At 39.4% G+C, this 12,375-nt stretch overlaps 1 protein-coding gene across 1 annotated transcript in view; it reads right to left on the minus strand.

Moving 5' to 3' along the window:
* LOC140713648 (lysophospholipid acyltransferase 1-like) overlaps positions 1–12,375 on the minus strand; it is a 113,844-nt gene that overhangs the window by 48,999 nt on the left and 52,470 nt on the right. The window contains exons 6-7 of the mRNA XM_073024015.1: positions 8,139–8,193; positions 7,136–7,319 (exon numbers count right to left, since the gene is read on the minus strand). Coding sequence (XP_072880116.1) covers positions 7,136–7,319; positions 8,139–8,193 — 239 coding nt within the window. The remainder of the gene's footprint in view (positions 1–7,135; positions 7,320–8,138; positions 8,194–12,375) is intronic.

Consider the following 12,375-nt stretch of genomic DNA (forward strand, 5'->3'; position numbering starts at 1 on the left):
TTCAAAAAAGGAATCACACAGTTAAGTCTGAGAATGGAGTAGCTTTGGCTCTCATAGTTGTGAACATTGGGAATTCCTTCCCCAAAATCAAGTTATTTACTATAGTCATGGCTTGAAGCTGGTGGATTTTTAGTCCATGGGCAAGTCTAAGGTTACTGGGATTAGGCAGGGAAGTGGAGTCCACACCAACAATCAAATCACTCTTGATCACTGAAATTTTCCCTCCCCCCACTTTCTGCTTTTCGCAGGGATCGCTCCCTACGCAACTCCCTTGTCCACTCGTCCCCCCCATCCCTTCCCACCGATCTCCCTCCTGGCACTTATCCTTGTAAACGGAACAAGTGCTACACCTGCCCTTACACTTCCTCCCTCACTACCATTCAGGGCCCCAGACAGTCCTTCCAAGTGAGGCGACACTTCACCTGTGAGTCAGCTGGTGTGGTATACTGCGTCCGGTGCTCCCGGTGTGGCCTTTTATATATTGGTGAGACCTGACGCAGACTGGGAGACCGTTTCGCTGAACACCTACGCTCGGTCCGCCAGAAAATGCAGGATCTCCCAGTGGCCACACATTTTAATTCCACATCCCATTCTGATATGTCTATCCATGGCCTCCTCTATTGTCAAAATGAATCCAAACCCAGGTTGGAGGAACAACACCTTATATACCGGCTGGGTAGCCTCCAACCTGATGGCATGAACATTGACTTCTCTAACTTCCGTTAATGCCCCTCCTCCCCTTCTTACCCCATCCCTGACATATTAAGTTGTTTGTTTTTTTCTCTCTCTCTGCCCATCACTCTGCCTGTTCTCCATCTCCCTCTGGTGCTCCCCCCCCTTTCTTTCTCCATGAGTCCCATGATCCTTTCCCTTCTCCAGCTCTGTATCACTTTCGCCAATCACCTTTCCAGCTCTTAGCTTCATCCCACCCCCTCCGGTCTTCTCCTATCATTTTGCATTTCCCCCTCCCCCCACTACTTTCAAATCTCTTACTATCTTTCCTTTCGGTTAGTCCTGATGAAGGGTCTCGGCCCGAAACGTCGACAGTGCTTCTCCCTATAGATGCTGCCTGGCCTGCTGTGTTCCACCAGCATTTTGTGTGTGTTGTTGTTTGAATTTCCAGCATCTGCAGATTTCCTCGTGTTCACTCATGATCTTATTGAATGACAGACTACACTTGAGAGACTCAATGGCCTGCTCATGGTTCAATTGATGATCTTATGAAAAGGAAAGGGAGCAGATATATTTAAAGTCAATGCAGTTGCATCCTTAGAAATAAATTTCTGATGATGCATTTTGTGGGCAATTCTTGCCCTTGTTTATCTGGCAAAGAATACAGATGTACCAAGTTCTGTTAAATAAGTCTAATTAAGTTCCAACTGTATGTTTTCTACATGGTACATGTTTGCAGTTACAATGAGTGATTTGTGTAGAGAGGTGATGGAATGAAAGACAATGGACTAAGTTGTAGTTTCTTGAATGATGTCAATTTTCTGGAAAGTTAAAAGTCCCTCTGTTACCAGTGCATCGTGTCTGCAGTGTATACTACTGATTACTACCAGATACACTAAGGCAAGGGTTAACAGCCTGGGGTCCATAGCATAAAAATAGTTGGGAACTCCTGCACTAAGGTATTTTTGACAACAGCAGCTAAACTTCCAATGTGTACAGCCAAAGGAAATTAAAAAGAAATTTTCCTATATCTAGAAATTTGATAAAATCCAAAACAAAGCAATCCATTTATTGGATCAGGGAGGAAACAGCTGAAGTTGTTTTGGCATTGAATACAACCCTGGGGATCTTCTGCAATAATATTCTGGGCTGTGATGCCCTCCAGCAAATACTATCATTCTTACTGCAGTGGAAGGTTATAAGATTATTCCTATGATTCTTAATGATCTTGACTTTACAAGGACTCCTTGAAGTAACACAGTAACAATGTTACCCTCATGACAGAGGAATCACTGAGCATGTCCCTGGAATTCATCTTTTTATCTTTGAATCAAAGCTGAAATGAGGCCTGGGGCCAAATGAAGTCACCCTGGGACAGTGGGCAGATTCCAGTTAAATTCACTGTTATCAACAGCTGTTACCTTTACAATCATAAGGGCAGGCTGAAGCCTTAGTAATTAGCCTAATGGATTTATCCTGCTTTTTCAGTCCAAGTGGCTCATTCCTCTCTGGCATTCATAAGGCATTTGGCAGCAGCACTATCAAACTATATTTGATACAGCATCACATAATAGAGCAGTTAATCAAAATCTTTGACAAAGAGGATGAATTTAAGGAGTACACAGGTGAAAACTGAGGTTAAAAAACAGATTCAGTAGGTTTTAGGAAGTGAACTTCAGCGTTCACAGCTAGTCAACTGAGGGCATGGCCAATATTTGAGAATATATAAAAAGGTGGAATCCCTGGAAAGACTTGGCAGACAAAAGGCCAAGATGAAACATTATAGAACATACCACTCAGGTAACGAAGATTAATTTGTGGGGGAGAAATGTTTACCATTACCAACAGAATTTAGAAGTCATTACGTGAAGAAACGTCAGTCAGAACAATTGCTGCTGGCCTCCTTTTGATGTAGCACAGCCTCAACTACCCGAAATCAATCCTTATCCCTGTCGCTGCGTAAAGTTATGTCCTCTCAATGTAGGATCCCACAGGTGCTGCCATCACCTCATACATGATAAAGGTGTATAGGTGTGCAAGGTAACTGTCCCTAGTACGAGCTGAGCAGTAGAATTTGAGAAAACTTTAAGGGAATAGGTGGTGATTATGGGAGTGGGGTGGGGGGGGGGGGTAGGATAAAATGAGTTTAGTGCAAATGGGTGCACTTAAGGGCCTTTTTCTGTGCAGTGTGATTCTTTGATTGAATAAACTGTACAACATATGCATCATATAACCATATAACAATTACAGCACGGAAATAGGCCATCTCGGCCCTTCTAGTCCGTGCCGAAGACTTACTCTCACCTAGTACCACTGACCCACACTCAGCCCATAACCCTCCATTCCTTTCCTGTCCATATTCCTGTCCAATTTTACTTTAAATGACAATACCGAACCTGCCTCTACCACTTCTACTGGAAGTTCATTCCACACAGCTACCACTCTGTGTATACATTAGTATCCTGATGTGCATCACAAGATATTAAGATTTGAAGAATGCAATATTTTTCTATTTAAATACCTTCCAATGTTCTGATGACATTGAGCATGATGGCCAGAAAGAACTACAGTCTACAAATCAGTGGGTTTGGACGAATCAAGGACAGTGGAAGTAGACAAAAGAATTTTCTTTGTTCTTGCCATGTGCATTTTGTGAAACGGTCCTAGCAGTCCCCCACCCCCATTTTGTGGATTCTGAACTGAGCCTTGCTCTGGGATCACCTAATCCAGGGTTTCTCAACCAAGAAGTCACTAGGGGTGCCGCGAGATCGTGATTTTTAAAATCAAGCATTGCTTTTTTGAACTTCACACAATGCATGATGTTAGCGCCTACAGTGGTGGGCAGTGATCGGGCAACCCCGTTAGCAATCGCATTAGAGGTCTCTCAGCCCAGTATGGCAATGCGCAGTAGGACCCTGTTTATTTGGTTGAGTGTCTCAGGTTTTGACACGATATAGGGGAGGACGGTAGGCTGATCATTGGTGAGTGCTGTATTGGATTTTCTTTTTTAAGAAAAGAAGGGGAGGACAGTAGGCTGATGAGGAGCATGAAGTGCATTTTCTGAGCTTTAATGGACTCGCCCAACTTGGGCTGTAACGTCAGCCTTTCCCTCCCAAATTACCTTACCAGCTTCCCCTTATGCACTGCCAGCTGACTTCTGGGAGCAAACAAACTCAACTGGTGCAGTAGAAAATTGGAGGGAACTTTTCATTCTAAAGAAGGAATTTTTAAGCGCCACGACTCAGCTTCTGGCCTGTCACTTTGTGTTGTAGTAAACATTGCAAAACGTTGATTGTGTAAGATAGAAGTGAATTATATATGAAGTTTTTGTATCCTTGGCAATTTTCTTGTTTAGTTATTTATTAAGCTGTTCTTTTCTATATTTTATTAACCCGTGTTTTACAGACATGTCTGATGGTCTAATGAGGTGATTTTTACAAACTTACAAATGCAGCAATGGCTCTAGCAAAATTGAAAAGGCACCTAACTAGAAATCACAGCCATATGACACGTAAAAGTGCTGATTATTTTAAATGGCTATTGGAATCTCAAAACAAACAGAGTAAACCATTTATTAATAAAGATACAGTCAGTAAAAAGACACTGTAGTAGCAGAACTTATTACCCAGACAAGGAAAAGTCACACAGTTGCTGAGAACCTAATAATGACAGAATGTAAAATTATAGTGGGTAAAATGCTAGGACAAGATGCGGTATGAGAAATTGAAAAGATTTCACTCTCAAACAGTACGTTAAGTAGACATATTGATGGTGGGTTCCATGAGAGGTTTTGTTTCTCTTGTAAAAAAAAGAAAATCCTGGCGTCACAATACACTGCTTTCTTCACAGAGAGGTACTAATGTCAAAAACTCTTGGAGATGAAATGAAAAAAGTTCTGAATGATGCTACAAAAAATGGTTAACTTTATTAAACAAAGGCCTGTTCATTTGAGAATATTTTTAAAAATGGTGTGAAAACCTGGACAAAAAGCACACCTGCTACATAAGAAATCCTGTGGCTTACCAGAGCAAGAGTTCTCAACAGAGTGTTTGAGCTGAAAGATGAATTGCAGGAATAATTTTTTGTCATTTTACTATTTTTAGTAAACTAGCTTTACTAAAAATTCATTATTAATGAATTTTCATGATGTAAATAGCATTAATTAAAATCAATTTATAATCTTATAGAAATTAAATCTATCAAGCTTACCTTTAGAAAAATTAAATCCCACTTTGGCTAAAGCCAGTTATATAACAGAAGTTTATTATATTTGCCTTATGCATTTTTAAAATTTATGAAAGGTAAAGAAAGAGATTAACTTCAAGAAATGTAAGTTAAGCTTAACCACCTGTGTTTTTTCCAAGAAAGGTTGGCTAAAAATTCATTCTCTACTCAAAAAGAGCACTAACAATTATTTTTTAATTATTATATCTACAACTTACTGATCACACTAACATGAATTATAGATACAATAATTTTTACACAGGTGTTCCCTGAAACCTAAAATTTATTTCAGGGGTTCCTCCAAGGTAAAAAAGTTGAGAAAGACTGATCTAATCAGTGCAATTGAATGTGGACATAAAAAGCTTCAGCTGATGACCTGGTAAACCTGAGACCATTCTCAGATGAACCAGTCAAAGTTGAAAGGAACGAAGGCATGAGACTGGCAAGGAGGGCAGAAACCATAGAACAATACTGGCTGTAGCCCTGGACCTGAGCCAATAAGAAGGTCACCCAGGTAGGTCAGGTGATCTTCAGCCAATGGGATGGAAGTCCATCAGTTGAACTGATGAGGAACAGTGCAATAGTCAGGAGCTTCAAATACTTAACAGCGATGACTCTCCAGCAACCACAGAACAACCATCGCAGATGAAGAGGACCCCATGGACACACTGAGAACAAGACCACAAGGAACACCTGGCCTGCATAGACTCCTCTCCTACATAATACTTTTTGTCTTCATTGTCTGTTCACAGAGTCAGGGAATATAATGGTAGCATATAGGTAGTTGGTTTGCAAACCCAAGTGCTTTTTAGTTGAGGCAATAAAGGTTACTTCTTGGTAAATACAGATTCTCTGTGTCTCTTTGATCATTAGTACAAAGGGGTAGGTCCTTTTAATAAGCAGTAAGCTGGGTTTTGAGTGAGCATCTCCTACCACACCAGCTGCAGGATGTTTCTATTTCTCATAACAGCTAACTATAAAATACAGAGACAATATAGAATATTTTCCAAATAACATTGCCCAGAACAGGGCAGCATTAAAATGCAGTCACATCCACACTAACACCTGGATTCAGACCTCCTAAAGGTATTAAACAAAGGGACTCTGCAGAGTGCAGGCAGAGCAGACTTTCAGTTAGTTAGTGGTGTTAAATCCAAGCCCAAGTCCTACAATTTAAAATTCACTTTGAGAGCCTCCAATGCACAGTCATTGTTGCAGATGTAAGATCAGTCATCTAGAGAGTTAACCTACAAAGGCATTCTAGCCTGAATAGTGTCCCTGGCTACGTTCTCAAATCCTGTGCCTATCAGATGATGGAGATAAAGAGCCTAATGCCATGGTGTCATGACAACAACCTTTCTCTTAATGTCAGCAAAACAGAAGAGCATTGACTTCAGGAAGGAGGGCAGTGCATAAACACCTTACACCAATGGTGCTGAGGTTGAGGGGATTGAAACCTAGGAGTGAACATCAACTGTCATGGACCAACTAAATTGACACAAAGGCCAAGAATTCTCGCCAGCACCTTTACTTTATCAGGACGCTAAAGAAATTCGGCAGTCCCCTTTGACCCTCACCAATTTGTTTTTTAAATTGATGGACGATAGAAGGCAGTCCAGATGCATCATGGCTTAGTATGGTAACTGCTCTGCCTGAGACTACAAGAAACTATAGGCTATAGACACAGCTCAGCAGATCACAGAAGCGAGCCTCCTCTCCATGGACTCTGTCTGCATTTCTCACTGCCTCAAAAAAGCAACAGCATAATCAAAGAACCCACCCAGGCTGGATATTCTCTCTTCTCTGTCCCTCCCATCAAGCAGAGGTTGTAGAAACCTGGAAACATGAACCACTAGGCTCCAGAACAGCTTTTATCTCATTGTTATAAGACTACTGAATGGTTCCCTAGTAAAATAAGATGGACTCTTGCTGTCACAATCTACCTTATTGTGACTTAGCACCTTATTGTCTACCTGGTCTGCACTTTCTCTGTAAATGTAACACTTTATTCTGAACTCTGTTAATGGTTTACCTCAGTGTACTGTTGTAATAAATTGATCTATATGACTGTATGCAAGACACTGTATGTCAGTACATGTGACAACAATCCACTACTTTGTAATTACGTAGGTATGAATGAACTGAATGAACAGTTGGTTAAACAAAATACAGATATGCCTTTAACAAAGCACAATCTCTAGAAAACACACCAAGAGAATAAACATTATTGCATACTTACAAATGGTGAAGGATCAGGGAACTTGGTATAACCCCTTTGCTTCCACTGTTCTTCTATTAGTTTCATGTTTATATGGGTTCCTTCAATAAAAGCAATATAGTCCCTGAAATTGCTGGTTGGCCCAGCCAGAATACCAAGAAAATTCAAGTGATAGCTGCAATATTCTAGAAATGTAGGTCTTGTACTGTAAATATAAAAAAGAGGAATGTTATCACAATAAATGCAAAACATTTGGCAGCCGTATCTAAAAGGTATAATATTAACAATTACATAATCAGCTCTTATTTTACATCCTATTTAGTCTCAAATAGCCAATTAACATGAAGCACTGATAAGACTCTCAGAGCTTACAGAAATGCTGTAATAGCATCTAGGGTAGCAGCATGCAACATCAATGTTACCTGTCAGTTAAATACGAACACAGGATGCGAAGGGGGCAAAAAGGCAAAGCAAACAACATGGGGGCAAGGACTATTGTCCCACTGGTATTTTCAAGGCCAAAATACAAGGAAGAACGGAAAAAGAGACAAAATAGGTAATGACATGTATTTATATTTGTTTAATTTTCTTCCATCATCACACCCTTGATTTCATATCATTTGATAACTGGAAAGGCATGCAAGCACATGACACACAGGAGATTCTACTAATGCCACTATTTAAGAAGGGCTCTAAATGTCAGGACATCAAAGGCAATGGATTCTTTCATATGTTCCCAGCAGAAGTAGGGACCTAGGATGTACACTGGAATGCCATGTTGTGTGAAAAACATTGGTAAGGTTCTCAGCAACAACCCCTCTGCAAATGGCATATGAAAACGATTGAAACATCTCTCTCCAAATTCTTTATCGTATTTTTTCTTAAGTGTATAAACTTGACTGATTTAACTATCCAACATAAACAATTAACTATGAAAATGATAGTTTTAAGTTAGAAGCAACCTTGTGTTCAGTGTGAACTAATCACACAAAGGTAAAGTTAAATATAGGCCATTTTATCCTACCTGACGGCAAGATTGCGCTGTTCGGTTGTAAGTTCTTCATCTTTACAACCCAACCCTAGTGAAATTAAAGGAAGAAATTAGTGGGAAAACTAACGTTTGGTGTTTGTCTCATTAATGGCAATGGAGAACTTGCAAGATTCAGAAATGTAAGTTACTCAAAGCAGTACAAGTCTCTCGTACCCACATGAACACCATCCTTGCATTGGTTCCTTGGCCAATACTAATTCTCAATAAATCTCCACATCCAGATCAATTCGCATTTTGGGATGTCAGATCTGTACAGTGAATAGGAGTGCAGTGGAACACAGGGGCCTAGGAGTACAGTACATAGTTTGCACCATCACAGCTTGACAGGTTGTTGCAGGCAGTATTTGGCATGCAGCCTTCATCAATTAGGGTATTGAATACAGAAGTTTGGGCATTATGTTGCAGTTGCACTAGATATTAGTGAGATCACACATGGAGTATTATGTATAATTTTGGTTGCCCTGTTATAGGGAAGACCTCATTAAACTGGAAAGAGTGCAGAGAAGGCTTATGCAGATACAGCCATGATTTGAGGGCTTGAGTTACAGGGAGGGGGTTGGGAAGACTTTATTCTGCAGAACATGAGAGACTGAGGGGTGACCACAGAAGTGTATAAAATATGAAGGGCATAGATAGGGTGAATACACATTGCCTTTTTCCCAGAAAAAAAGAGAACTATAAATAAGAGGGCATAGGTTTAAAATGAGAGGTGAAAAATTTAAAAGGGACCACAAGTACAACTTCTTCATGCAGAGGGTGGTGCATGCCAGGAGATGAACTGCTAGGGAAAGTGGATGAGGCAGGTCCAATTGCAACATTTAAAAGACGTTTGGATAAAGACATGGATAGGAGGAGCTTAGAAGGACATGGATCAAACACCAGCAGATGGGACTAGATTGACACAAAGGACACTGCATTTCAAGCTATCATTGAGTTGTTCAATGAAAATAAAAACTACATTGAGTTTACAACACAGGAACAGCCATGCAAACTAACTAGTCCAGCCTAGTGTTTATACGGGTACCTCCCAATTTCTTAATCAAACTTTGACAGTATATCCTTTTGTTCCTTTCACCCTCAAATATCAAATTTCCTTAAATAACTTATAAATGCCATTCACCTCAACAATGGGATTCTTTATTCCAGGTGACACACATTCTCTGGGTGACGAGGTTTCATCTGAATTATTTGTTAGAGTGATTACGACAAGCTTACATTTATGACCCCTTAATTTACGGCCCCCTTAAAAGTGGGAACATCCTTTCCATGTACAGGTTTTGTTGCAGTAACATGAAAAGATACAGATGACCCGTGTTACAGAGGGTTGTGTTCCTAGAAAACATATGTATTGCAATTTTTTTGTAACGCAGAGTCATGTCATCTGCGCATGTATCAAGAAATGCAAATGGATAAGAGATAAATTGTGCTTATTTATTTATTTTCCCACATAAATTCTGTACAAGTGAATTTAATTTCTTATCTTGAATTTTTGGACAGTAATTTGGGAATTTAGCAAGTTCAAGTTTCCTTTACCTGAAAGACCACAACACAGGGGTTGCCTAGATCGCAGAAACCATAGAACAAAGAAATAAACACTAGAGATGTTAGAAATCTTGAGCAACCTGGAATGCTGGAAGAACTCAGCAAGTCATGCAGCATCTATGAAGGGGGAGAAACAGTCAACGTTTCAGGTCAAGATTCTTCATCAGGATTGGAAATGAAGGGGCCAGAATTTTGTGTATATAAAACAAAGAAAGGCGGTTTTCCACTTGATTTCCTACCTTGATTTCTGATTTTATGCAAATGTGCTAAATTTAAAATTTTAGTGCTATTCTTATTTTGCTTTAATGCTCAATATGAATTGAAAGAATCTGGTATTTTAGGTCATAGTAAAAACAGAAAATAGAAACCCTGCATATTAGACAGAACTTGTGGAAAAAGAAACAGTGGATGTTTAAGGTCAAAGACTCTTCCTCAGAATTCGCATGAAAAATAGTTATCAAACAAGTAAAAAGTAAACTTTGTTCCACACTCTCTACAGATATTGCCTGGTCAACTCACTCTTTCCAGCATTTTCTTTTTTGCTTTCGATTTCTCAGAGGCAATATTTTTTTTAATATAGGGAGGATGGTGCATATATTGAATGAGCAGCCAAAGGAAGTGGTTGAAGCAGGTACAGTAACAACTTTTAAAACCAGTTGGACAGGTACATGGATAGGAAAGGTTTCAAAGGATTTGGGCCAAACATTTGGATGCGCATCCTAGTTGGCATGGACCAGCTGTGTTGAAAGCACCATTTCTAAGCTGTATGACTATGACTCTATATACCCAACTGCAATTGTTTCATGATTATAATTTGTTATTTTAGGTAATACAAGTTTCACTGCATTTTTAAACAGGCAAAAAATAGATTTCAGGAAAAAAATGTGTACAATTAAGCCTTTATACAGAGTTCAATAATTTAGTGATTTAACATTTGAAATATCTGTATATTGTCATCTAATCATAACTCCGTGTCAAAGTCTGGCAACTCTGCCGCTTTACACACATGGATATGGAAATCCAAACTATGAATAAAATGTTCCCTAAATTGTTACTTTGTGATGTTACTTAAAATCAGTATATGTGTTATTTAATTATGCTATTTCAATAACATAATGGAAACCCTTGTTTTTATTTCCCTAAAATATACTAGTGCTGATTTTTATGTTCCTTTTTACACATCAAGTCCAGCTGTCATGGTCAATGATCCCTTAAAACTCGCCTGGTTCTGGTTTCTGGACTCCCAAGAAACTCATTTGGTTTAATTTCCTACACTTCCTCTGGGGCTTTCCCCACAACTCTCCCCACCCCCAATCCCTTCACGCTCCCTTTAAACATACCCGTTTATTACATGACTATGTAACATCTCTGAAAAATGAATTAGAGGTACATTGGAGTATTAATAAGAATAACATCCAACATGTTGGGTGCTTCTGCTTAATTTTCATGGTCAAGCAGACCAAGGATTTTCATTGTTTTAAAACACAGGTTGCAGACACTCATTGCTCAGTGCCAAAGGGGTCTTCACTGTCTCTGCTTCCCATACAGGTATTGCAGTAGCTTCAGCATTTTTCTCAGCACACAGTCCTGGACCTTGGAATGTGTGAATTCTGCAACCCTCAACCATCACCAATTCCTTGCATTCAGGCAGATCGGGAAATGCCTTTTAATCAAGAAGCTGACTATCCAATTGCAATTGGTGTTTGCTTCAAGGTGCGTCACTCAAAACATGAGCTGGATGGGATAAACTTCAATAAGAATCACTGCATTTGGCACATACATAGTTCATAAGGAAATTGGTGATCTACTTCAAAAGCATCATAGTAATTTCTCCTTGACAGCCATGGTGTTTGCTTGACAGTTCCGGAGTTGAAGCATTCTAGCAAATTTTTTGATCGTCTGCTTAGGGACCATCTGACAAAATCCATTGTCCCCTTTTCCCACAGATCGTTAAAGATATTCTGTTCAAATTACTACTTCGTTGACTCACGGGCAAAGGTGTGTTTTTGAACAAAATTACTACAGAGATGGGTAGGACAACAAAGAAATGAAAACTCTACAGCAACATGACTAGACATATTTCTAGGCAAATCTTTCCATTACATCTATCATAAACCATATCTCCACCTACAAAAGCAAATTAACATTATCAAAATTAAATTTAAGCCCTCCATTTTCTGTACCAGTCACATTAAGATCACCTCCAAACCTTTAGGTACTTACGGACGTGGCTAATGCAACTGTCTCTGCTTTGCTGAATCTGTTTGCAATCCATATTATGGACTGCCTTAAAACAAAAGTCAACATCAAATTCATTTTAACACTAAGGTGGCCAAGTTGACAAAGGTACTGAAATAAAATGAGTGAAAGGGGAAGGATCCAGGAGTAGCAAAACAACTTTTGCCATAAAATCCAACCAGCAACTGATGAAACTGAGAAACATAAGCAATGAGGAATTCTACCACAGAAACAAGTGACAAAGTGGCAAAGGCAGAAATACTTTCAAAGTTATGGATGCTCCCACAGATAAGCAATTGAAAGAATGACATGGTATTAGTCTACAAATGGCTGAATAGAGAGAAGTGGTTGGCATCTAGGAGACAGTTAAGTATTAAATAGAACAAAGATCATCAATGATAATATTTCTTCAAAGTAAACCAGAAAAGGA

This window comes from Hemitrygon akajei, chromosome 20, assembly GCF_048418815.1.
Source record: "Hemitrygon akajei chromosome 20, sHemAka1.3, whole genome shotgun sequence".
Taxonomy (NCBI): Eukaryota; Metazoa; Chordata; class Chondrichthyes; order Myliobatiformes; family Dasyatidae; genus Hemitrygon; species Hemitrygon akajei.